The sequence below is a fragment of the Anas acuta genome, chromosome 11 (assembly GCF_963932015.1).
Source record: "Anas acuta chromosome 11, bAnaAcu1.1, whole genome shotgun sequence".
Taxonomy (NCBI): Eukaryota; Metazoa; Chordata; class Aves; order Anseriformes; family Anatidae; genus Anas; species Anas acuta.
Window position 1 is genome coordinate 10,856,738 of NC_088989.1, and position 25,188 is coordinate 10,881,925.

At 39.4% G+C, this 25,188-nt stretch overlaps 1 protein-coding gene across 1 annotated transcript; it reads right to left on the bottom strand.

Annotated features, from left to right (window-relative positions):
* Positions 1-1,547: 1,547 nt before the first annotated feature.
* TXNRD3 (thioredoxin reductase 3) lies at positions 1,548-20,866 on the bottom strand. The gene is made up of 16 exons (XM_068694262.1): positions 20,541-20,866; positions 14,071-14,131; positions 13,002-13,111; positions 12,322-12,435; positions 10,899-10,971; positions 9,951-10,070; positions 9,444-9,586; positions 7,920-8,035; positions 7,590-7,815; positions 7,271-7,363; positions 6,729-6,805; positions 5,672-5,828; positions 5,367-5,474; positions 4,423-4,518; positions 3,114-3,248; positions 1,548-2,823 (listed from the first exon to the last, which is right to left on the bottom strand). The coding sequence occupies exons 1-16, from the start codon at positions 20,664-20,666 to the stop codon at positions 2,761-2,763; spliced, it is 1,818 nt and encodes a 605-aa protein (XP_068550363.1). The 5' UTR covers positions 20,667-20,866; the 3' UTR covers positions 1,548-2,760.
* Positions 20,867-25,188: the final 4,322 nt, after the last annotated feature.

Sequence of the window (25,188 nt, forward strand, 5' to 3'; positions counted from 1 at the left end):
TGATGTCTGATTCTCGTAATTCTTTTGGGATAACAACCCAATCTCATTGCACTAGAATGTACATAATTCCCCTGAAGTTTCTTGTCAGAGGGTAGACCAGCAGGAACTATAGAAATTGCAACATAATGAAAGAGGCTAGAGCTGTCTCAAAGCCTTTTCAGACCCACATCAGGAAATTCTCCCTGTATTTGGCCACTATACAGGGCCTACAATTCTTTTATGTTTTTAAATAATGCATTCCCAAGGTACAACAAGCCAGAATGGTATTGGGCAAAATGAACTTTGAGAGTGAGATACAATATAGCCCCCATTCTTGGGAAAACTGACAACTTGAGCATTTAGGATCACATAACAGCTAGATTCCAGGAGCAGAATACTTGAGAAAAGATACTTTAGAATGGCTTCCTGCTTCAGTCATTTCTACTTAACTCAGTCTCAGACAAAAAAAAAAAAAAAAAAAAGGGAAAACAACCTCTACATACAGGAGTATTTAGTTCAGTTAGGTTTTTACTTCTGAGATTCTTTTTCCTCCTCTAATATCTGCTGTCAAGCTTAATGCTTTGGCTTTTAACTATGTCTTGTTGTCATGGCACCTTCTACTTTACATGCCAGCCTAGTGAAACACAAACACATTCACTTAAAATACTGCTTTTGCTGTTAACTAATTTTTGTATATTTTAACTGCTGAGTTTTAAACTTAAAGACTAACTGTACAGAGCACTCAATGCATGTGAAGTATCATTTAGAAAGAGCTGAGAGCCTGGACAAGTTTGACAAGGAACATATACCATTAGTACATTGTTACTGATATGCAAGCAGTAATTATTGATCAATTAACTTGAACCTGTAAAACAAATCTGAGTATGAAATAAAACTCAATTAGTGCTCTTACTTAATAGTAAATTCAGGAAGTTGCTGTTCATTGGCTTAACGCTTCCTTCCACACCTGCTCTATAAGAAGGCTACACAAGTTAAACTTGGCCATTTCCTGCCAGTTGCTCATGACATAAAGCCATTTGACTGCCTTTTGGCTTACTAAATTCCAATTCTGCTATTTATACAGTGCCAAATCCACAATGTGTTACTTGTTCCTAGCAGTCCATCCTGATCTCTACTCACTTTTTGAAATGGCTCAGATGAACCTCTGGATCACCCACTTCAGCTTATAGACTTCTACGCTGTCACTTCTACATTATTTTATCTTCTTTACTTCAAACTACAATATCTGAACTATTAAGAAAGGCAAACTTTCAGGCATGATAGATTTTGGCAATACTGCTCTTAAATATGCTGCTGCAGAAGATAGCAAGCAGGTGGCTCTAGCTACTATTTCTGTGAGACTGGAACAATTAATTCCCCAGAGCTTTGAGGCACAGCAACAGCAGAAGTAGAGTAAGTGTCTCTAGTGCCAAGTGAAACTACTTTAGATTACTGCTAGGCATCCACAGCAAAACCCCAAAGCAAAATACCAGCAAGACTTGGTGCTAAAAGCCCACCATAAGATTTCTTAAGTATGCAATAATGTAAATCATGGTCAGACACAACAGTGCTGTATATGTTGTTTATTGAACTTCAAATTCCATGGTACATCATAGATTAAATAGTTAAAAACTGTTTATTTACTATCATACAGTGTTCAAAAAGTCTTTCAAAACATATTTTTGGACAAAACTAAGAGCCAAATTCAAACATAATTCCCCAAGAGCAGCATGCCATTGGTGGAAGAAAGCTTCAGAGGACTGACTGTACACAACACAACACAAAGCATGACAACACACCAAGTCATTGTTCTCTGCTGCGACACAGTCAGAAGAGACATTCTCTGCAATTACCACCGTTGGCAGGCACCTACAACATTAGTGGGACAGATTGCTCTGAAATTTTTCCTTCCAAACTTCAATACTCTATGTAAGAGTACAAACTTACAGTTTCTGAGTTCTGTGATGTTTTACACTAGAGCTGACATCAAATGAGACTATAAGCTCTAAATATAGTCATAAACAGCAAGACCAAATTGACAAGGTCTTGCATTTATACTCTTCAACCCTGACACACTAACACACAAAATTCCTACCATTCAATTTTTCGTCTTAAAGACACTGTCACCTGAGGTCAAACAACTATGAATGTGAACAGCAGCAATGTCCTAGATTACTTCAAAGTTTTAGACTTGAAGTGTGATACAAGTACTTGAATCGCACTGCTCATCACTTGCATACAATTTGTGCCATCTTGCCATAACTGGGTATACAATTAAGTAAAGTAATATGCATCAAAAGAAATAAATCAGTCAACTGTAAACTGTTGGCAAGAATCATTCAGTTACATATTTGTCTTCTACCTCAGGCATTTATACAAGATACTGAAGCCTTGAAGTGTCAGCTTAAATTTGTGCAACTTAAGAATTTCCTTCAGGAGTTCAGTCATCTGACTGGACGTAGAGATCTCCAACCTTGCATGGCAGCCATCAGTCATAGCTCTCCTCACAATAAGGTTCCGAGCTACAACATCATAAAAGCACGTTAGTGCCAATTCCAAGCAAAGTCAGGATTCACTGTTCAAGATTTCCCTGCTGTATTACTGTTTCCATTTGCAACGCTGTTCACCGAGGAAGCCTCTCAAAAGCACCACTCCCCACTGCACTACACGCAGTGGTACTGATGCAAACGTTTATTTCGCCCCAAAGCAGTTGGATATATTAGGGCTTCCACAGAACCAAGCGTGTACAACATGAAAACATGTAAGACAGCAGGTTTAACCTCAGCAGCCCCGTTGAGTGATGTCTTGTCCTGAAGATTTTGTAATATCCATCGTAGTGAACACCTGTAAGACACCAAAACAGCTTATTTACTGTTGCTCTGTATCATCCATGTGGCTATTTGGTCTCCTCTTGCGAAGTAACAATACTAGATTTCCATGAACTATTATGGTGGAAAACAAGTTGCAGTGTACAGTTAACATATGTTTCCTGTCATGTGCTAACATCTTGTAGCCAGAAGTTAAGCAAGTACTAAATAAATCTCAGTATAGAATGCACTTCAGTATTATTTTCTTGCATGTATTTTTATTTTTAAAGCAGGTTTTAAGAACAAGCTTCCCCCTCACCCTCTTACCTCTGCACAAGTTGGATGGATGCCAATTGTTTCATCTAGTAATTCTTTGGTGAGACCACATTTTATTGCAGCAGCAAAACCCTGGGTAACTTCACCAGCATTAGGTCCAAGAACATGAAATCCTACCACACGGTTCTTTAAGGGTGCAGAAAAACAACAATGAGTAAAGTAGGTAAAGTTTAATAAAAGCTCATGTACATAACTCCCACTACCCTTAAAATTATATGCTATACAAGCAGGTCAATCTTGTTAAAACACCCTAGGTTTGAATTTTGAGCAAGCTATCTGTGTGGCAAAATCTACAGTGATGGGAGTAGCCTGTAAGAATGAGATAAAAATGGTGTGGTCTGTTTTAATTTGCCTCATGAATTGATTTATTAAGAGAAATACAAACAATGGTTTAAAACATTTTCCCTAGACATCCCAATGCCTTCAAAAAAGACCTAGCCCTGGTCTGACCATAATTTGCAAGACAGGATACAAATTCCTTACAACACAGAGAACCAAAGACACTATTTACTTGACATTTCCCCTATCACTTAAGCATGCTAGAAAAAGCTTTGCATAGAAATCTAAAGAAAAGATCACAGTGGAGGGGAAGATTTTCACTTGGCGTTCTTGCAGTCAGTCTCCACGAACAGCAGAACTTTGTGCCCTTCTGCATTCTTTGAAAAAGGCATTGGCAGGGTAATAAGGAAGAGTGAGTTTATTTCCTCTTTAGTTCAACAGCCAAGCTATTTCATCATATCATTCCTTGTCTCCAAAGTGATTTTACACTCTAAATTCTTCCTTTGTACATCTGTTCTTCTAGTTTTTGGGACAGATAACAGACAGCATTGGCACTTGTTTTTGAAACAAAACTCACTGATCTCTAGAAATAACAGTTTCTTATCACTGACGTTCTAGGATCAGCAACATTTTCCAAGTTCCTGTTAAACATACAAGTCTCTGCACACTGCAAGAAGTCCAAAGCAAAAAACCACGATGGCCCAGAAGCCTAAGGGAAGACTGTAGATATATAATAGTTCAACAGCCCTTGGAAAAAACCTGGAGAACTTCACAACTTTATCCTTTAATAGAGACTCAGGATGAAGTTTCATAAACCTATAAAGCTATCACTTGCTCAAACAACTGTTATACAAAATCAAACAATCAGCTCTTTCCAAATTGATTGAACCTCTTAAACTAATGCTTATGTTAACAGCAGATAGAGCTAGTCTACGGCAGGCCAGATATTTTGTCTTTTGGCTTGTCTAAATAAAAATATTCATTAATACACTTGACACATACATTCTGGCTTGCTACTTACATTGTCGTGTTTAGCACAGATAATCTTTGCATAACAAGTATTGTTATCTCGGCCTGGTACTGTCCATTCAAGTGGCCAGAATAAACTGTGATAAACCTGGGAGGATAACAAGAAAGAAGCGTAACAGTTTGATGAATTAATTCAGTCAGACAATTCTAGTTTTTTAATCTGTATTTACAAATAGGTGGTTTGACATTTAACTCACTGGACTGTTGTAGCATATTAAACAGTGCTTTCCTCTCAGCATCTGCCACCCCCATCCTAGCAGTCCATATTCCAAAAGTTAGTAGAGGAACACTTAAAATGTGTCCCAATTAAAGCTGTAGCTGTTCTAATTGTTTAAAAGACAGAATCTTATGATTATTTTCAATGAGAGAAACTCTTTAGTAGTGCATGTTTAATTTCTAGTTACTACATATTTAATCCTATTCTGCAAAGCAATTAAAGCAAAAACTAAATAATGCCAAGTATATTTGAAAGACAAAGGAGTTAAATACAAGGCATGCAAACAACTCTTTTGAAATTGTCTTCAGAGAAGTGCAGAAGCTGGAAATTACCATAAAACAAACAAGTTGTGGTTAATACTTCCTATAGTCCTAAGTAAAGGTCAGGAAGAATTTAATTCCCAATTCAGGTACAGTGAACAAGTGGAAAATAGACAATCCCAAGAGTTTGGTATACTTCAGCCATAAGAATATTTACTTTGCTACAACAAAAGAGCTACCCACAGTTTTGAAACCTAATTTTGGCCTCCTGAACTCAAATGATTCTCAGAAGTACAGAAATAGCTATGTAGAATTCTAACCTTATCAAGTCAAGTCCTATATTTTTGGCAATCCATTAACTTGTTACTCAGATTTTTCTATGATCAAAGGGCTGTCTAGGTAATCTAGGTGCACAAAAATTCTCAAGCTACAAGTTAAATAAGTCCTGAGTGCTCTCACCTCCAAATTTTGCTTTCCATATTTTTCTATGGCTTTCTCTTCAGCTAGCCCACAGCTGCCATACTCTAAGGGAGTAAACACTGTTGTTGGTACATTGATATAATCACACTGAAAAGAAAAAAAAACAAAGTTTATATTTAGACTGTGCAAGTTCTACATGGTAGATCGTAGGAAGAATTTTATTAACCCAGTCTTATGTTTGCAAAACACTTGCAGTGCCCCCAGTCATATGAACAACTTGTGTTACTGCAATTCTGAGGAAAAAAACATAGAAGTAAATTAAAATTGTGTTCTTACACCTTTACCTTTGTGGAACTACCACCATAGAGCCTGCGGGCTAGGAGTTTCCCTGCTTGAATTGCAACTGGAGTAAGTTCAAGCTTTCCCTCCAAGATATCCCCAATAGCATAAACATAAGGCACATTGGTTTGTTCTTCTTCATTTACAGGTATTTTCCCATTCCTTTAAAACAAACAAAATAAAACGGAGTTCAGTATCATGACCTTCCTCAGAGCTCAGCAAAAAACAAATTGGACATGTTCTGCTACAAAGATGTTAGTTTAACCACTCAGCGTATTTTATGAAGTATGCTCACGCCATTTTAGTTCAGTTGCAAGCTCTTCAAGGCATTGGTTTCTGACACAAGGGTGAAGTTAAGATTCAATGGGACAGTTCTGTCTCCAGCAACAAAGAAGTCTGATGACAATGAAGTTAGTCAGGCAACTTTGGACTTTTGATCTTTTATTTGAATATTATACAGCTTGCAATTTACATTTTTCCCTATGGGGGAAAAAAGCTGCATCATCACTCACATGTATAAGTGAGTTGGTTTAATAAGTTGCTGGTTGCTGCAAGCTGATTCTAATTCTATTGCCTGATCTACATAATCCTGCCTTTTTCTTTGCACCAGCTTTGCACTGACACTGGGGAGAAAAAAATAAAAAGAAATCTGTAGTGAGTTGCTTACTCCTTTTTTAGATGCTCAGATTGACTTGCATGATTTCCAGGACTACAGCATCAGACTTACAAGCCTATTAGGCAAAAAAAAACTTTACATATGTACTGAGATTCCTGTTGAATCACAGTTCAAGCTCACTTATGTGGAACGGCCTTCAAGAAATAATGAAATATACACTAAAACTAGAGGAACGCATTAAAAGTTAGTATGTCTAAAATCTAAGTAAATAAATGTATTCCTTGAGTACAGTGGCCAACAAGTAGGTAGTAGAATAATTCTTCCATTGAAGGCAATTAAGTGAACCTTTAAAAGTGTGGGTTGAAAAAAAAGCATCAGTAGCATAGATTGTTAAAAAGTTTTAAAAAAATAAAATCAGTGGCTTAGGGGAGTTGAGAAATACTCACTTCTCATTGATTTTGACACCAATCGTCTCTAAACCAATATTTCTGGTACACGCATCACGACCAATAGCTATCAAAACCTAAAAAATAAAATTACACCCAGTAATTTTACACAAGGAATTGTAATGCTGGTTATGTTTTACTTTTCTCTTTCTTAAAAAGCTTTAAAGCATACATGACTGAATTGACTTCTCAAAACAAAAAAAATAATTGGAAAGAGGAGCTACCCGCTGCTCAGTCTCCTCCAAGCACAACTTATTTCAGAGATACAACAAACGGCAACATGTTAGTAGAAGAACAAAACAGAAACAACACTGTTCACCAGAACCAAATTCCAAGCATGAGAAGTTTCACCTGTTGTGCTGACAGGGCACAACTGAAGACGAATATTTAATTTTCATCTTTTTTTTTTTTTTCCTGCTAGCAAGTAACATAAATAGTTTTCCAAGCAAGACTTTATTTTTCTCCTGAACAGCTGTTAAGGTATTTTAATACATATCCATAGTATTGCCGCATTCAGATATTTTAAATCCAGAAATGCTTACAGTGTTATATTCTCCCACAAAAGTTTCTGGTCCCTCAGTAAACTGTGCCGTCACTTTTAGTCTTCCAGGCGTGCCATCCTCCAACTTTTCAACCTGTATAAATATTTGTAAGCTTAGAATGACCTCAAACAGCAGAATTCTTGCATTAGCACTTCAAACTTTGACCTATTGTTATTCAGCAGTAAAAAAAAAAAAAGCTTAGTCTCATAAAACATTTATTCTTGTACAATACCAAAACCTTCCCAGAAAGCACATGCATTCTAGCTATGCTGTTTACAGTAATTTAATGTAGAGAGAAGAAAGCTTAGGAAGCACTTGCCTGAGTAGGTATACACTTTCTGATGAATGTTACACCATGTGTTTCCATGTGGGCACCTATTTTTTCTGCCATTTCTTGGTCAAAGCCCCGAAGAAGTATGGAACGCACCATTACCGTGACATCTAGACCTAGACCAGCAAGAAATCCTGCACACTCCAGCGCCACATAGGAAGCACCCACAATTAGCGTTTTGCCAGGACAATAAGGCAGGGAGAAGAGGTCATCACTAAAAAGAGAAGAAGTATAGGTTACAAGGTTCTTTGAAGACAGACTTGTCTTTGCAAACACTGGAGCAGACAAAATTCAGTCTATTATGCCTTTTCATCTCACCTTGTAATACAATATTCTTTATCTCCGGGGATACCAAGATATCTAGGCCTTTCTCCTGTTGCCAGGACAAAAGTCTCTGCGGTGTGATAGGTTACTTGTCCTTTTCTATTAGTTGCCTGTTACATAGACAGAGTTAAAAGTCTTTATCACAGGAACAGGTATTACAACAAATTAAAAACTACATAATCCTCACCTATAAGAATTAAGCATATCAACAGTGTTTAAGTGCTAGCTTCAAATAAAGCCTAATACATTTACAGATCCCATGCAGATCACGTTAAGAATAACCGGTTTAAATTACAGACTGTTAGGCTATTCTCTATCCTTTTAGGTTAGAGTACCTAAAATAATTTACTATTGGATCTTGTTTGTATGGACAGAATTCAGTCTAAATGAGTTGTTGCTAACTTGGAAGTAAGATCACAAAAAAAAAACATACCAAATTAAGGGTGCTCCTACCCCTTGCTTCCACAGAAAGGCCAATACTATGCTAATTACAGAATAACTTCAATTATTTCTTAGACTTATGTAGAAATTAAAAAAAAAAAAAACAAAAAAACAGATTTACATGCTTTAAGAGGGCCTAATACCCTATTTTAAATGAATTAACACTAAATTTAGGTATTTTTTTGATCTCTAGAGGCCCTGGGATTTTCATCATGCCAATGCATCTATTCCAAAATGCAACCTTCAATCATGCACTTTAGTTATTTGCCAAAACAGATAAAGTTAAATTCCCCCTAGTACAACTTAGATCTTAAAGTCTCTGTTCTAATTCATTTATAATGCTAAGGACACTATTACGCAGATGACCTGTATATGTGGACAGAAATAGTTGGTAGATGAGGTATGTAAAGCATATCATCTCCTCACCACTAGTCTCTTGGTTTGAAAGACATTTAATTCAGCTTTCATAAGCTCATATCAAGAACAGAAAATTGCAGCCACTGAACCAAGCAGTTGTCTTCAAAATGCAATTCTTCTAAGTTAACCTTGCTACATTGCTATCACTCACAGCAGGATTACCAGCACATGCTTTGTCTTGCAAAACTGGCAGTTTAATTCTTATGCTGATACAGCATAAGGTTCTATCAGCAGTGTTATGCAAGTGCTTTAATCCAAATTTGATTTCTACAGTTTGTGTGCTTTAGTATGAAGAGTTTCCAAGTGACATATTGTTACAGTTGAAGGTTTTGTGTTATATGTTATTTTGTTTGTTTACTTTTGGCTCAGTTTGCTGACCTTTGTCATGACATTAGCAACTAAGACCATCTCATGCACGACTTAAGTTTACCGGAATCTGCATTACTCTTATGTAACAGTTAGTAGGTTTGCAAATACTGTGACACGTAATAAAGCACAATATTAATTTCACCAACTTATTTCAGAAATGACTTCTTTTAACTTAGGCTGACTTAAGTTGGCAGCGTTAACATGAAGCCTTTTCCTTGATGGATTTTAAAAGGCAACTTTAGAATACAAGTTCTCTCTCATGTGAATAAAATGTTTCAACACAGCACATACCTTAATTTTGTGTGGTTCAACGAATTCTCCATAAGAATTTAGGTATGTCACAGATTTCTCCCTTAAGGACAATCGATAACCCCAGTTTAAAGAACCAATGTAGTTTTGAATTGCTTCTACCATGATCTCCCAGTTGTGTTTAACTGAAACAAGCCATTAATTTCATATTTTAGAAAACAAAGCACAACAAACCCTTGAAGAAAAACTTGTCTTATTTATTGTACATCATGCTAAGCAGCCATCATTGTCATCAGTAATTAGGATACTTATTAAAGTCATGTGTTACTATGGTGCACTTACCTGACTTGTTATTACCTGAAATAAACCCATTCTAAAAGTTAATCCATTTATTTCAGATTCCATGTATGCCTCAAAAAGGAGAAACGCTTCTGATTCCCTTATGAAAACTACGGAACTCTGCCTTTATTTACTAAGTCTGAAGTCCAAGAACCATCTCTACTATCTGTCATCTGTACGCTGCCTTGTCTGTCCTCTGTTCTTACTAACCTTGTTCTTCATATTGCCAGCCATATTTCCTTGAATCTTTGAGTGCCTGTCCCAGAAGTGCTGCTTGATGCATTAGCTTCTTTGGAATACAACCTACATTTACACAGGTGCCACCAAGACCTAAGATGGAAAGAAATATGTTATTGTATTGCCCACATGAACAGAACATGCTTCTGCTATTATGTGCTTTACATAGCCACCCATAGATCAGTTGTTGATGCTTGCTGTAACATGGAATTTCTGCTGTTAGACATTTTAAAATACAGTGAACTTTATTTGACTCATCAGGCCAAGAACAGTACCATGTGATGTCAAACACAGAGGATAGTTACTTACAGAGTGCTTCGTATTTTAGTTTGATCAGCAAGTAAGCATGGCAAAAAGCCCAGAGTCCCTAAAATTTAGTATCACCTATCTGTAGAATATGAAATATGTATTTGATTGAAGTTTTAGCCATAATGATTGAAGTTTTAGCTGTAAGAGCACATTCAAAGCTTGACTCAAAGTTTGACCAGTGAAATACCTTACTCATTCTCAATTGCCAATAACATTAATTAGGTCAGACAGTAGCTGCCTAATTATGAAAAGGTATGAAAAGGTGAGGCATGGACAGCTATAGTCACATAGCCTAGATCAGTTGTCCTTGAAGTAGAACTAGATGAACTAAAGTGCATAATAAAACAAACACAAGAAAGTGAACACATGCACACATGGTATTCGGCTACAGTATTAAAGTGAACAGAATTAGAATGAATTCTCAGTTCTTTTTCAAATGTAACAATATGGAAAACAGAAATAACTGTCCAGAAAAGCAACATCTTTGTTACGTGTTCCAGAATTACAGTAATTCTGCCCTAATTTTTAAGGATACAAATCTGTAATATCTAACAAAATAGTAACTATGACTGGCACTCAAACACCATCAAATACAAGTTAACAGAAACTTACCCCAGGAGGTTCCAAGAGGCGTTGGAACAACATAATCTAACACCATTACTTTCTTTCCCAAGGTAGCAGCTTCCTGTAAAAACAAGTCAGCATCGATGAACTTCTCAGCAAAGAAAAGCTTTTCTTCTCTTTTACAGTCATGATATACTCAGCAATAATAGCAGGCTCATTTGCTAGTCTCATTAATACATGCCTCTTCTACCTCCTCCACTAAGCAAAAATACATAACCTTGTTTGATTTCACAGCTGACCCTTCTTGGAGCAGGAGCTTTGTCTGGACATCCATCTAATGTCCATTCCAATCTGAATAATCTTATACACAAGGAATGACCAGACACTTGACTGAATCTACTCGCTGTTTTGTATTTTAAGGGCTTGGATCAAATCTTTAGGTGCCTCTAATCTGCTTAAGAACTCCTGCACAGTTGCTGAGATCCTGGATCAAACAAGGTTTAGAATTAGCCAGTTATTTTGTATTCAATGAAGAGTCAAACTCTCCCACTCCAAACAAGTTGGTGATTATCACTACAGTTACAATTCATGTCTCAGAAGGCACTTTGAGGAAAGACCTGCAGCATTCTGAAAATAGCTAATGAAGGAGACTGTCCAAACGGAGTTGTGGGGCAGAATAGAGGGTGGTAGTAGAGGGTATAGGCAGTTCTGGTGAAAGAAAAGAACTCACACCTTCTCCCACAAACTAGAATAAAATATGAAGCTGTATCACCTTCTCTGCTGTTTTTATATTGATCTAGTTATAGCCGCATGCTTAACTGCATTGTCTAGCAATCAGCAATGTTGCCAAGAGTAACCTCACCATGGCCAAACCATAAACTGATGGTTAGGATAGCTAGCTGAGAGGTAGGAATTGTGGGTTCAAATCCCTCATGTAGAAGAGAAAACTGAATCCGCATCTCAGGTCCTGAGGCATTCTGAACAACAGCTGATTGTGTAAGAAGTACATAATCTCTATTGCCATTTCTGCAAAAGCAGCTAGAAGAAGCAATAAAGCATGAGGAAGTTTCTTGAGATAACAGCTGAAAGCTTTTCATTTTACAGTGTTGGTAGTCCTGGATCCTAAACAGAAATACTTCAAGAATAGCACGTACATTTCTAGATTACTGTTTGGATGTGTTCAAGTGCCTGTACACTACAGATGAAGAGGAGATACTTAAAAAGCTTTTGGTTTCACCCTCAGCCAGGAACCTAAAGCCTATTATTAGATGACCTGACTAGGCATTGGCTTGAAACTACTCTAGACAGACTGTGATCTTTTGAGTAAGCACACTATTAGAACCACTACTGATTCATTAGCAAGTTGAAAACTAATAATCATGAAAATATAGATTCTTTTAATTCTACTGTGATTAATATGAAGACTAATTTTTCAAGAAGTTTCATATAGAACCTGTTCTTCGTGTCATACCTTGGAACAAGCAAGTCCACCTGAGCCACCACCAATAATAATGAGGTCATAATCATAGGTTTCCGCATCTTTGACATCCCCAAGAAGTTTCTGCAGTGTTCCATTCTGATAAGCCTGTAGAAACATGGTTGAATTGATTTTAAGTAAAGACTGAATTACATTGCCTTTTCTGATGTAGATCATCCAGTCTTACATCTCCCTACAATATCTTAACAGAAGATACAGCTGTTGCTCAATTTCAAGATCCGTATGGCCAGAGACTCCAAGCAACCTGATCTAGTTTAGGCTGCATTGAAAGTGGGGGGGTTCCTAAAGTAATTCTGTGGTTGTGAAGATCATGGTCCTGGAAAAGATTCAAATGTGTTTCACATTTTACTTGCATAACAGCCTTTATGTCACAGAAAAGGCACTAAGAATCAAACAGCAAATTAAAAAGAAACAAACAGATTGTCTATTTCCTCAATCATACAGGTTGGATTGAGTACTACATAAACTTTCAGTCTAGAAGTTCCAGAGCCTATCTTACTGACAAATTCAAGAAAAATGCTTGTATACTTGTAACAAACATAGGAGTTAATTCACTAACAAACTAGGCAGTAAAAACACAAGAAAAATAGCTTGATCTAACACTCTCCCCCATAGTCTTGTTTACTTCCAGTTGATTTTTAAAGAAAAGTTACCTTGTAAGTTGCATCACAGCCTCCTACGTGCTTTCCATTCACAAATACGTTAGGCACTGTCCTCTGATTAGTTAGCTCTGCTAATACTTGCTGAATACTGGGTCCATCAGCTAAAAATAAATGCAACAGGTACATTACACAACTATTTTAAAATATCTTTTTACTCCAAACCATATCTATTTAGCATCAGTGATTATAGCAATTGCAAAGAAAAAGTATTCTTAATGAGAAGTAATTCCAGAAAAAAAGAAAAATACTGAGAGCTGTATTATGTGCATCTTAAACTATAACTAGTTCATAGTATCTCAGTTTTAAAAGTAAAAAAAAAAAGTACAAAGAGATACTTCAGATTACTAATTATGTGTATTTTCCCTCCAAACATAGCTTAAGCACAAACACGTTAAAAAAGCATTAGAAACTAAGTTTTGTCTCTGTATATAGAGAAAAAAAACAGTGGGTGATAACACGCAATCAACAGTTTACCAGTGGTGTGGTGAAGAGCTTAGTGAGAATTAGAATAGCTAGAAAGTATTTGTTCTTAACACTACACTCATTATGTATGCGTAATGGAAGGCACACAGTACTATATTTGTAGTGAAACTAAAGCAACTTGGGCTTTAGGAAAAAAAAAAACTGGCAACAGTCAAGATACTGGAATTCACTGTTCTTTCCCATGACTCAGCAATGTCCCCCATAAAGGTCACTCTTATACCACGTCAAACATTAACAATTCATCTAAAGCCATAAAAGAAACTGAGACGGTAGAAAAGTACCGTGTTTTTTTTTTTCCTGAAAGACAAAACTCCTGATGGAGAAATTTGATCTCACATCTGTGTAATCAGTTGACAGTTTGCACAGAGAGTCAAAGCCTTCAGTTATATTAAAAACACATCCTCCATTAAAATCCACACTGAAGGCTAACCGGTCTTTTATCTCTGTACGCATTAAAACTGATTTTAATTGCTTTTTATTACTTTCAGTTAGTTCAAGAGAGCTTGTAGTCATGCACAGTCACTGATTTTTTAGCTGCATGAAGCAACACCTGGTAGGTTTCCTTTCTGCTACTTACCTGTTACATCCAGTTCTAAAGCATAGTACTCTACACCCATGGAGCTGAAGAGTTCTTTCACCTGCAACAGAAAGGGACACAGTGTTTTTGTACACAGGCAGACTGCCAAGGCAAAGCTTTCACAAGATCTGATGCACAGTTCAGGGTAAGACCTAATCGTTGGATGTAGGAACTTAAGTCTCAATTATATGAGCATGTAAGGACTTCTAAGTCTCATTTATAATTCTTTGAGTGCCAGTAGATGTTTCTGATAAAGTTTGGCACTACTGCTACATTTTGCACTGTCCTTATTTAAAGCCAGAGTATTAAACAGCATTCAGATTAAGTATCCCACATCTGAGCAATCTTCTATTACAAGTCTTACTGACCTTATGAGACAGTTTCTTTATACAATTGGCTTAGCTGCAGATCTCTCCATCCCGACAGACAAAAAAAAGCCCATGACAGTAACTGCTATGCATTATATCAAGAGAGAATGCAGCAGCCAGATTCCTTGATAATACTAAGGAAAGGGAGAAGAGCAGGGAACAGAGGATAACTTGCAAAACAAAACACTGATGAGCACATGCAAAACAAAATAAAAGCATTGCATTATAAAAAAGCCACAAGAAGAATGACTCTCCAGGTGTACTCAGCACTGGGACAGCTCATGTCTACCTGCTGCCCTGCCCACATTCAGTTTTGTTCACTGCACCTCAGAAAATATTTAGAACAAGTGGAGAACAATTATTCTGACTAAGAAGACAATGAGCTGATTTCAACTTAAAGAAAAGAAGTGGAAAAATGGCTGTTTCAATAAATAATTGACTGCCATAAGGAAGAAGAAAAGTGGTGGTGGATGCAATAACTAATGGGCTTGAACTGCATCAAGAGATTGAGATGAGACCTCAGGAAATAGTTTTCCTAATAGCAAGATGCTGAAACATATAGCCTACATAGAAGACAATCTTCATCAGTGAGTGGCTTCAAAGTACATATCAAAAGTATTTGACCTACTGCTTCTCCTACACTGAGGCTGGGGACAAGACCTTTTTTTTTTCCGCCTCTGATTTTTGGTTTGCTGTTTAACAACACCTGCCTTAGCCTTCTGGAATAAGCAGGAGTAGTTCTAACTTGCTGGCCTTAGTAAAACAAAGTCATTCACATCCTCCTTTTGAAATATTGACAGAGTTAGTATCAGAATGTAAGTTACATTTTTAACCTTTTAAATTGCTATTCTTCCCCACAAGACAGAAGGGTCTAATGATACTTGGTCATTAAAAGTCTGCTTGTCTCCTGCGCTGCCAAGAAATATCTCAGACACAGCATCAGTACAACATGTTCCAGAAACATGTTTCATGTACCCAAGAGCCAGTATGGAAACAAACAAGCTAAAACCTCTATGTACAAGCCTACCCTTAAAAAGAAAAGTCATCCTAAATGACAACTCAGTTGAGATTTTTTTTCCTCCCCAACAGCTTCTGGGTGTTCTTGTAATACTAGTTCTGAATGGACAGGCTGCTATTATTAACAGATTCAAATCAGGTGGCCTTTTTGAAGTAATATTTTTACAGTAATATCCACTTGTAAATTAGCAGCATGGAAATTATGAACTGCTCTTCCAGAGGGACAAAGACATACCTCATGGCACAAGTAATATTACAGCTGGCAGCATTTATTCCTTCAAAATATACTTTGACAGACTTACCTGTGCAAACAGATATCATAAGGCATTGGGTAAAATATCTGCTTTTAATCATAACCATCGTGATGTATGAACAGCTCTAACAAGAAGCACTAAATTTGTGTGCTCCTTGGGAGCATCAAGTCTGAATAATAAAACTCACTAAGCTGCTGATAGATAATTCAGAAAAAAAATCTTCTACAACCAGCTTTCCAATGAATCCCTGATTTATTGATGGTAATTCATTAAATTGAGTCATATCTAACAACCTTAAAAACGTTGAACACATGATAAAGGAGTGTTTAAAGTGTTTAAAGAATGCTGCTGTGATCCATAGTGCTACTATGACAAAGGCCAGGTATTTCACTGCTTCCTGTCTTCTGGAGTTCCAGCTTTCTTCAAACAAAGCTTTTGTATTATGTATTAACAACATGGCACATTTCTTACCACATCGTACAGCAATTGTAGCAGAGACTACAATAAGCCCTGCATGTATGACTGATGACATTAGTTTTACAGCTGCAAATTAAATGAAATTGGAACAGCTCCTTGGAAGTCATTTGATCCAACTGCCTGCACAAACAGGGACAGATGCGAAGTTCGATCATGTTGGCCAAAGCACTGCCTAACCCAGTTCTGAGTATTTACAAGGACAGAGATACCACAACTACTCTGGGTTGTTCCAATATTTGATCATCTCCATAGTGAAGAATTTCCATTTTATCTCATTGGAATATTCCTTGTTTCAAAACATACACATTGTCCCTTACTTGGCTTTTCACTCTACAGCTCTGAGGAGAGTGTGACTGTCTTCCCTATAATCACCTGCTCAGCAGTAGCTGAAGATGGCAACAAAATCCCTCCTTAGCCTTCTCTTCTTGAAGCAGAACAAGCCAACCTCTTCTTCACACATCTACATGGCCCAAAAAGCTTTTGTCCTAAACTCACCATTACCATAAGGCTTGATTACTGGGATGACTATAGCTGTGGACTGAACAGAAGGGAAACAGCAGTGGAACTGCTTCAGCTCTGCAACTTCTTTATAAAGCCCAAGCCAGATGCCACAGAACATCTAAAAAGCAAAGCTCAAGAGGATTGCTGCTATGAAGTGGTACGCTAAGAATGTGAAGTCACCAAATTAGCTACTTGGCTGCTGTTTTAGTTTGCAGCAAGACAGCAGGGTGTAACATGCAAGATTTCATTAGCAGCTTTTTAAAAAAATATGAAAAAATGCTCTACAGCTTGAACATTGCAATATCAGCCAGCAGGGTGGAGGACAAGACAGGATACTTTTGGAACAAGAAAGGATTATAATCAAGAAAAAGACAGATGTAAGACAATGCCTTTAGGTGACATTTATTCTCCACTGAAGATATGGTGTAAAGGAAAAAAAAAAAAGACAAATACCAGCACCCCAATTAGAAGTAGCTATTACACTTTATACTTGTATGAACAGAATATGCATGTGTTAGTGGTGGTGAAGCAGAAAGAAAAATGACAACTATATGAAGAGTTGAGATCTTCAATGCAGGCAAGAGAGACTAGAAGATTTCAGATTGGAAATGAAAATTATTAGGAAGAATAGAAAGACAACACACTAATCATGAGTAACCTAGAGAAAGTAAACAGGAAATGATTTCTGAGAACTACTAAGAATTCAACAAACGGCAAAAACTGAAGTTACTAAAAGAAATTATGAAACAAGAAATAAACTTCCATGCAATATATAAGTCGGAGAGCTTTCTCACCCCTGACATTTTAAGAGCCACTATTAAAAAGGAGATCAAAAAGAGCTACTAGACCAGCCAATGAAACAACTGTCCACTGAAAGCGTTTAACTCAATAAGACTAAAACTCAGGTCAACAAATTCTGGAGCCACACTGCTGGAAAATTCAGTGGCACACTGGTAAGTTTTCTTCTTTATTCCTCAGTCCTAAAAAGGTCATTTCTCCAATAAGTATCAGAGCCAGGATACCAGGTTGCATGGTTCCTTAATCCAATCATTTACTTGCCTTCTGACCATTGCACTGGCCTTCTTTCCCTGTTAAGCCTTTCCCATTTTCACAAGGAAAAACTAGGAAGATTTCTAGATATTACTAAACATTAGACAGATTTTCCAAAACTTAGTGTTAGGCAAATTTCTTCAGAAAACTCTTCTTCCTGGAGATGCTTTCTGTTATTAGGGTAGCTAAGTAGATGTGAAGCTTCATACAGCAAAGTTAAGTAACACGGTATGTCGTGTCTACTGTTTCACCTATCAGCTAGCACTCTTTAATAGCTAGAGATGAGTTTACCTGACATTTCTGTGGATACAGACAACTTTCAGTAACAGCATAACATGTAACAAGAATAACTGGCAGCTTCTATACGGCTACAGCTGTTGCTCCTAAAATTATTTCAACACATCACAGCATTCAGACTCTGCAATTTTTCATGCTAAAAACGTTTTCTTTATACATTTCTACTGTAAGTTAATCATTTCAGGGTGGCAAAAAAATAAAGAACAGTCAAATTTAGTTTTGACAAGGAAGTCAGTCTAACACCACCCCTTTCTCACTACTGCTGGCTAAAGCAATTGAACAATAAATTGCAGTTGCAGAAAGAACTGCACAATTGCCTAGTCATGCTGCTAAATGGAACAAACAAAACCAACTACTTAATTTATTTAGAGAAATTACTTGCAGTACTCCTAAGATTGTGCTTTCCTTCAGATTTTTTTTTTCCAGCACAGCTACAGCCATTTGAAACAAAGAATTCTTCCCACACACCCAATTATGCCCTTTTAGAACACAAATACATGGAGCACCAGTGCTCAAGCACACCAGTTTTTCAATTAATCCTACCAAAAGCACATTGCTAACAACCATCTATGGTAAAAGAAGACACACGCTGCACAGCACTGATATCCCTATGTCTTTAAGAACTCAGAACTATGTGATTAAAGGCTAAGTACCCAAGCTGTAACTTCTCCTTCAAATTATATCCACTTCATTAATTCTGCAGACTAAATCAGCTAGCAAGAACACTGCATTATCCATTGTTCTCTCATTCCTTTCATTACTTTCTAAGTCTTCATAGGAAGGTGTTAAAACTCATACAGTTGGAGATACTTGTTTTACCACTTGATGCCTTTCCTGAGGTCTCTCTAGCTTTCTTCTAATTGTCTCTCTGCAATATATATTTCTACTGGCTTTCTTCATTGTATTACCTTTCCCTCCTGTCCCCAAAATGAAAAGTAAACCAAGGAAATCTGCCTAGAACAGAATTCAGTTCTTTTCTCCCTCATCTCCCACTCCCTGCCAATTTATCACCTGTTCCTCAAAGATTCATAGTAGAGCTTTTAACTCTCCCTCCTACAAAGTGCTATGAGAGAGGGTCCTCATACTTCATACATTGTTCCTCTCCGTTCCATGACAATAAAGATTACATTCCTCAGATCTGAATGTTTCCTTAAAGCAAGTAATCTTGCTCAGTGAAGAAACTCTGAACGAAGAAAATAACATTATTCTGGAATTTACTTATTGGACTACAATCAAGTCTATTTTTACCTAAAGCTCCTTGTGTTAGTCAAGTCCCTCCACAATGCCAAAAAGAGACGAATGAACAGGTTGCAAACTTTATAAAGTGACTATGCCATGTTAGGACCTCAAAAACCACTGGATTGAGTGCCATATGTGTCAACAGTTGGCCAGTCAAGATCACTACAAGCACACAGAACAACACAGACAGGAATGACTTTAACTGTTCCTCAAAGGACAGCACTGAAGCCATCAACAAACGATTCTCATCAAGAGAGGACAACACTGATTGGTTTGTCCTGTCCTCTTACACACAGAAGTTTCCTTTCTGAAAGCATCAATTAAGTTGCAAATGTGACAGAATACATTCACTCAAGTTTCCTACAGCAAGGCCCAAACACAAAAGTCCTCCCTCACAGGAGGGACTGTAACTAAGCCCAGCTACACACAGGAGAGCAGCTCCAAGAACCTTCTCGGGTTGTCAGCTCCATTAAAGTATATCAGAACTCAATCCCACTTGTGTTTCTTCCACCATGGCCACATCAAACATGCCATCATTAGGTTTAAATAACATTCCACAACATGCTGTTTGTAAACATCCAGGAATCGTACTGCCTACGAACACCCAGGTCGTTGAGGGCTATGACTACAGCCTGCTGGTATCACTGAATTCTAATGAAGATCCCACATTTCTTTAATGACTCTTGCTCACCAGTTACAGCCAACCTGTGTGATTCACACATAACAGGGCTAGGGAACATCTCATCACAACTCAGCAGTAGTGACTTCTTTTGGGAAAAGATGCTTCATGACTAGGATTTTGAGCTTCTGATTTTCCTATAGTCAACCTTCTCCTCCAGATTTCAAAAACAACAGAAACTTTAGCTTGAACCAAGCTGAGCACAAACAAGGCGCTCACATTTGTGGCAGGAAAGCAGCCCTGCCAGCGCCCTGACCTTGAAGCAGCAGGTCCCACAGCGGAGGAAGGCACAGGCTGTGTCGCACATCCCACGCACTCCGCTGCCCTTTGCTCACGTGGCAAAGGAAAAAAAAATAAATTAAAAAATCACCCAGAACCCCAGCTCGGACCTCACCTCAATCCCCACAAAACCTGCTCCCACCGGGCGTTAAGGCGGGCACAGCACCTCAAAACCACAGCGCAAACCCCACAGGAGCCCTGACACGAAGCAGCATCCCCGCAGCGACCTCACTCAGCCCTCAGAAGCCCAAGGCCTGGGCCTTCGGGCCTGAAGGAGAGGCCGAGGGGGCTCGGGGGCCGCCGCCTCACCTGGTTGCAGTAGGGGCAGTAGCTCTTGCTGAATATCATCACGCGGTGGGAGGCGATCAGGGTCCGCACGCGGAGTTTTAAGCCGTCCCAGTCCGGGAGCTGGGTCTGGCCCGGCGGGGGCGGCATGGCCGGGTTGTTCTGTGCCGAACCGTGTCGTGCCGGGCTGTGTTGAGCCGAGCTGAGCCGTGCCGGGCTGTGCTGAGGCGCTGAGGCGAGGCGAGGCGCGTTCAGGGCAGGGCAGCGGCGCTGAGGTGAAGCCGCCCGCGCGCGCCCCTCCCAGCCAGCGGCCGCCCCACGCGCGTGCCCAACGCCCGCTCCGGCCTCCTCCCCTCACAGCCCTGCCCCTTCCGGAGCAGGGAAGGCGACGGGCTGGGCCGACCCACCCGCCGCCGAGGGGGGGGATAAACAAATAATAAGGACATCCAGCAACGCGAGCCATCATGACATAATCTCAATTTTTTTATCTATACAAATAAGCATTAGTGTTTATGTAGAGGTGGTGTTGAGGGAGTTAAACGTGTATTTTTAAGCTGTTCCCCCCCCGCTGAGAGCTGTGGAATGACCCAAAAGGAGGGGGACGAGAGGGCGCATGCGCAGAGGGGCTGTGCCCGCGGAGGGGCGGGGCTGTGCCCGCTGAGCCCTCCCCCGGCGGGACGGGGGCTGCCGGCATTTTGGGCCGCCTCAGGGCTGCCTCAGGGTCGTCCGGGCCTGAGGTGGCGGGGATCGCCTTGTGTCCCCGCGTGGAATAAATACTTTTGTTTATTAATAAATAAAATGGATTCTGGCTTGAGGACAGGTCGGCTGAGGCAGCCGGAAGAAAATCCCTTTTTTTTAACTGATGTTGGGTTAAAGGAAAGGGATGCCGAAGCGTTATCAAGTGTCCTGCTAATCATTACACACATCTCTGATTAGGCTGATTATCCTCTTCCCAAGAATCAGTAATTCTCAGGACTGCAGGGCGGAGGGGACACGGTGCTGACCTGAGCCTGACTCAGGGCATGGAGCAGGAGGCACCCTGTCAGGTTATTCCCCTACTCTGGTGGATTTTTGGCCAGGGAACGCTAGGCAGCGTGTCAAGGTCTCAAGAACCTGCTTATCTTCCTGCAGAGCATGCCCGAGTTCAGCAATTGCGGCAATAGCTTCCCGTAAACAGTCATAAGAGGTTACCCTGGTTTAGCATCTGGTGTTACTAGAACAAACCCTGCCAGCTTCTGAGTGACAGGAATCGTTTTCGGCTGGTGGGGAGACGAAAGTACAGAGACAAAAGCGATTTACTCAGTTCAGTGGGGAGTTTCTAACAAAGCCGGCAATAAAGTCCAGTGCACCCTCCCACTCCTGCCACAGAGGAGCCTTACTGCTATTTAGTAATGCTAAAAATAATCACATATATAAGTTGTACTGCCACCAGTGATGAAAATGGCCCTGGTGGAAGGCAACTGACTCAACTTAATTCCTTTTTGATCACATATATCAGTGGTGTTCTCTGCCCAGTGAGCTTGAAAAATTGTATATTACATGTATTTCAATGTTGACAATGAAAGAGTTCTAGACTAAGTGTTTCTACGCTTCCCACAGAGAAAAACAAATCCAAGTTTTGCAGCCTCTTATTTCAGTAGCAGCATGTAGGAAAGTGGATACAGCACTGCAGCTGCTGAGTTTCAACATAACATGCAGGGTCCAGAACTGTCCACTGTACATGGTTCACAGTCCAACGAAAACTGCTTGTTTTGTTCCTAGTTTTGGCTAATTGTTCTCCCTCCTTAGACTCTTTATGGCAGATCAAGATCGCTACCCTTGGTATTCTTCCAGTAATTATTATCACAAGTTTAAGATTTCGTGTCACCATCTGAAGGCTGGAGTGTTTTCATCCTGAACTTGGGATCCATCAGCTCTAGAAAGGTCACAGAACAGAAAAAACATTCAAAATATTTTTTTCCGTTGACTCTCACCAGTGATGGATATGTGTCAATTTCTGTGAGGAATGAATGTCCAAAGCAAATAATGTCACTTGAGTTTTTCCTTTCTGTGCTCTTTCTGCTGTTGGTTATTGTTATCAGTGTTAACGTAGATCAGGAATGGATAAGAGGGACAATGTCACCTTGGAACACAAGTGGGTGGTTTGCCATGGTAAGACATTGAGGTAAAACACACACAGGAGAGATTCTAGAATAGGATGAATAGAATAGGATGAACAGAACAGAACAGAACAGAACAGAACAGAACAGAACAGAATAGAATAGAATAGAATAGAATAGAATAGAATAGAATAGAATAGAATAGAATAGAATAGAATAGAATAGAATAGAGGTACATAATTTCCACAGCTCTTCCACAGCACTAGAAGGCTCTTGGCATCCTGGCATCTGATCTCATACTTAAAAGTGTAAACCTACACACCACCCTTGAAAACATGGAGTAAGACAATCTCTGCCATAAAAAAAAGTCTCCAAACAACAAATTGATGAAGACAGCAGGCATTGGAAGCTGCAAACAAAACTGGTTGCAAGAAGAGATTTGGAGGAAGGAACAAATGGCTGGTAGAAAAGAACAAGAGAACTATTTTAAACAAACAACGTGAAAGGCTTTAGCTATCCTTTTGTCTGAAACCAAAATCATGTGTCACCTGGGCTTGCTCCCATTCCTTGGGGACATTCAGATAGCTGTGAGCCTTTATGCTGCTAAAGGGAGTCAATTTAACAGTGAAGAATAGACAGAGAGCTCCCTTGCAGCCATATCCCTTTGTTCCCTGATTCAGTCCTCATGTCACAGCACAGGAAAGGAAAGAGCATGGCCTATCTCCAGCTTTATATTCCACTGGGGATCTCTCTATGAGGAGTTATTCCCCAAGGTTTCTCCCTTTTTAATGCATCCAGAATGCTGTAACAGAGCTAAGAAAGAATTGCAAATGTGTCTTAAAGATCAAGAAGGTGGCAAAAGCCCTGAACTGTGGCCCATTTTTTTTCTCACATTATGCCAGTGCCTTCCCTGATCTGCTGGAAGCTTAGCCTTTGCATCAGGAGAAGAATAAGGGGGGCACATTTTAGGACCACATTTCCTCTTTTGCCGAAGGAGCTCGTATCTGCCTAGAGCTTCAAGCATTACCGTAGAAATCATTCATAATCCAGGAGACAGATGAAGTCTTTAGCCATGAGCATGGTTCCACCCTTTGTCAACATTAACAATAGAGAGACTGAGCCATGCTGGAGGCTGCTGAAAACCCGATTTGATAGCCAGTCATTTGGGTGACATGCAGATTGCCTGCAGCTCTGAATTCATGAATTAGCGTTTGTGGCAAATGATGTCAGAAGCCTGCCGGCACATTCATAGATTTTGGCACAATTAAGTACATTACCGTCGGCATTGTTGGAGTCCTGGTGGCACACAAAATACAGACCGTGTAATAGCCCTGTGCTTCAGGCCTGAGACTGAGAGGGCCTTTCAGATCATAAGAGACTTCAGCCAGGGAGGGAGGGGGAATGGCTGTTATTCCTTCACTGAAGAAAGAGGAAATAAGCTCTTTAGCTGAGAACAAACACTCTCCAAGAAGGGCTGGGCATAGCAGTAACTTCTGTTAGCAGCGGTAGTGCTAAAATACAGTGAACGTGCACACAGCAGAGGGCAATCACATCTTCATTGTTGTAAAGATCCAACATCCCACCCTGAAATGCTTGTCTGGGCATTGGTGGAGCATTGAAATGAGGCCTGGAAGTTAACTGCTATTGAGAAGTCGATGGGGAAGCTCAAGACCCACCAGGAATTATTTTTTCTTCCAGTTCTTGAATAAATAGCGAGAAACCTTTGTGCTCCTTTTTCGGGGGCATCAGAAACAAGGCAGTTAAATGAAATAATTGAAGTGGAACAGTTGGGACCTGCAGCTGCTAATGATGTGCACATGTGTTTTTTCCATGCAAAACTCATGCTTGTGAAGTCATAATAGACAGAGAGGGTTCCTTGAGTTCACTCTCCTGGTTTTGCAAACCATCTGCCAGTTTGTGCTTGCAAATGAGAGGTGGCTGTGGATTTGCCTTTCTGCAGCTGTGATGTTGGTGGTCCTGTGTTTCAAAATTCGGCTCTGCTGAATCTAATCTTACCCATCACGCTTTCAGTCTAAAGTGTCTGATGAGTGTCCCTTGAACAATGATTAATTGTTCATTAATAATAGTAATAATTAACATCATTATTATAAAGTACTAAGGTGAGCATGAGGCTGTCTGAATGCATCATAATAAGGTTGCCAGCACTTTGTCTCAGGGAATATCTCCTCCCAGAGGTGTAGGGCACAACGCTGGTTTATGATGTTATATGTATTTTACAATAAACAGTAGTGTAGAGAGTGCCAGGTCTTCCTCAGGTGGCTGCAGCAAGAGGGAAAGCAATGAGGCTCCAAGGATTCATGCAGACCAGGGTCTCCCTTTGCCCTGGTGAAGCTTTAATGATGTCAGAGAGGCATGGTCTGGATATAAACCTGCAGAATAATGGCCTCCAGCGTTCAATTGTGCTAAATGCTACAAGCCAGAAGCTTTTCTAGAGCTGACAGAAAGCGTTGGTGCTCAGCTACTTCACAGAATGAGCCCGCTATTTGCCTGCTTTAATGAACAGCATGGTGTCCATCTCCTGTGCACCGGAGTCACCTTTCCATGCTACGTTT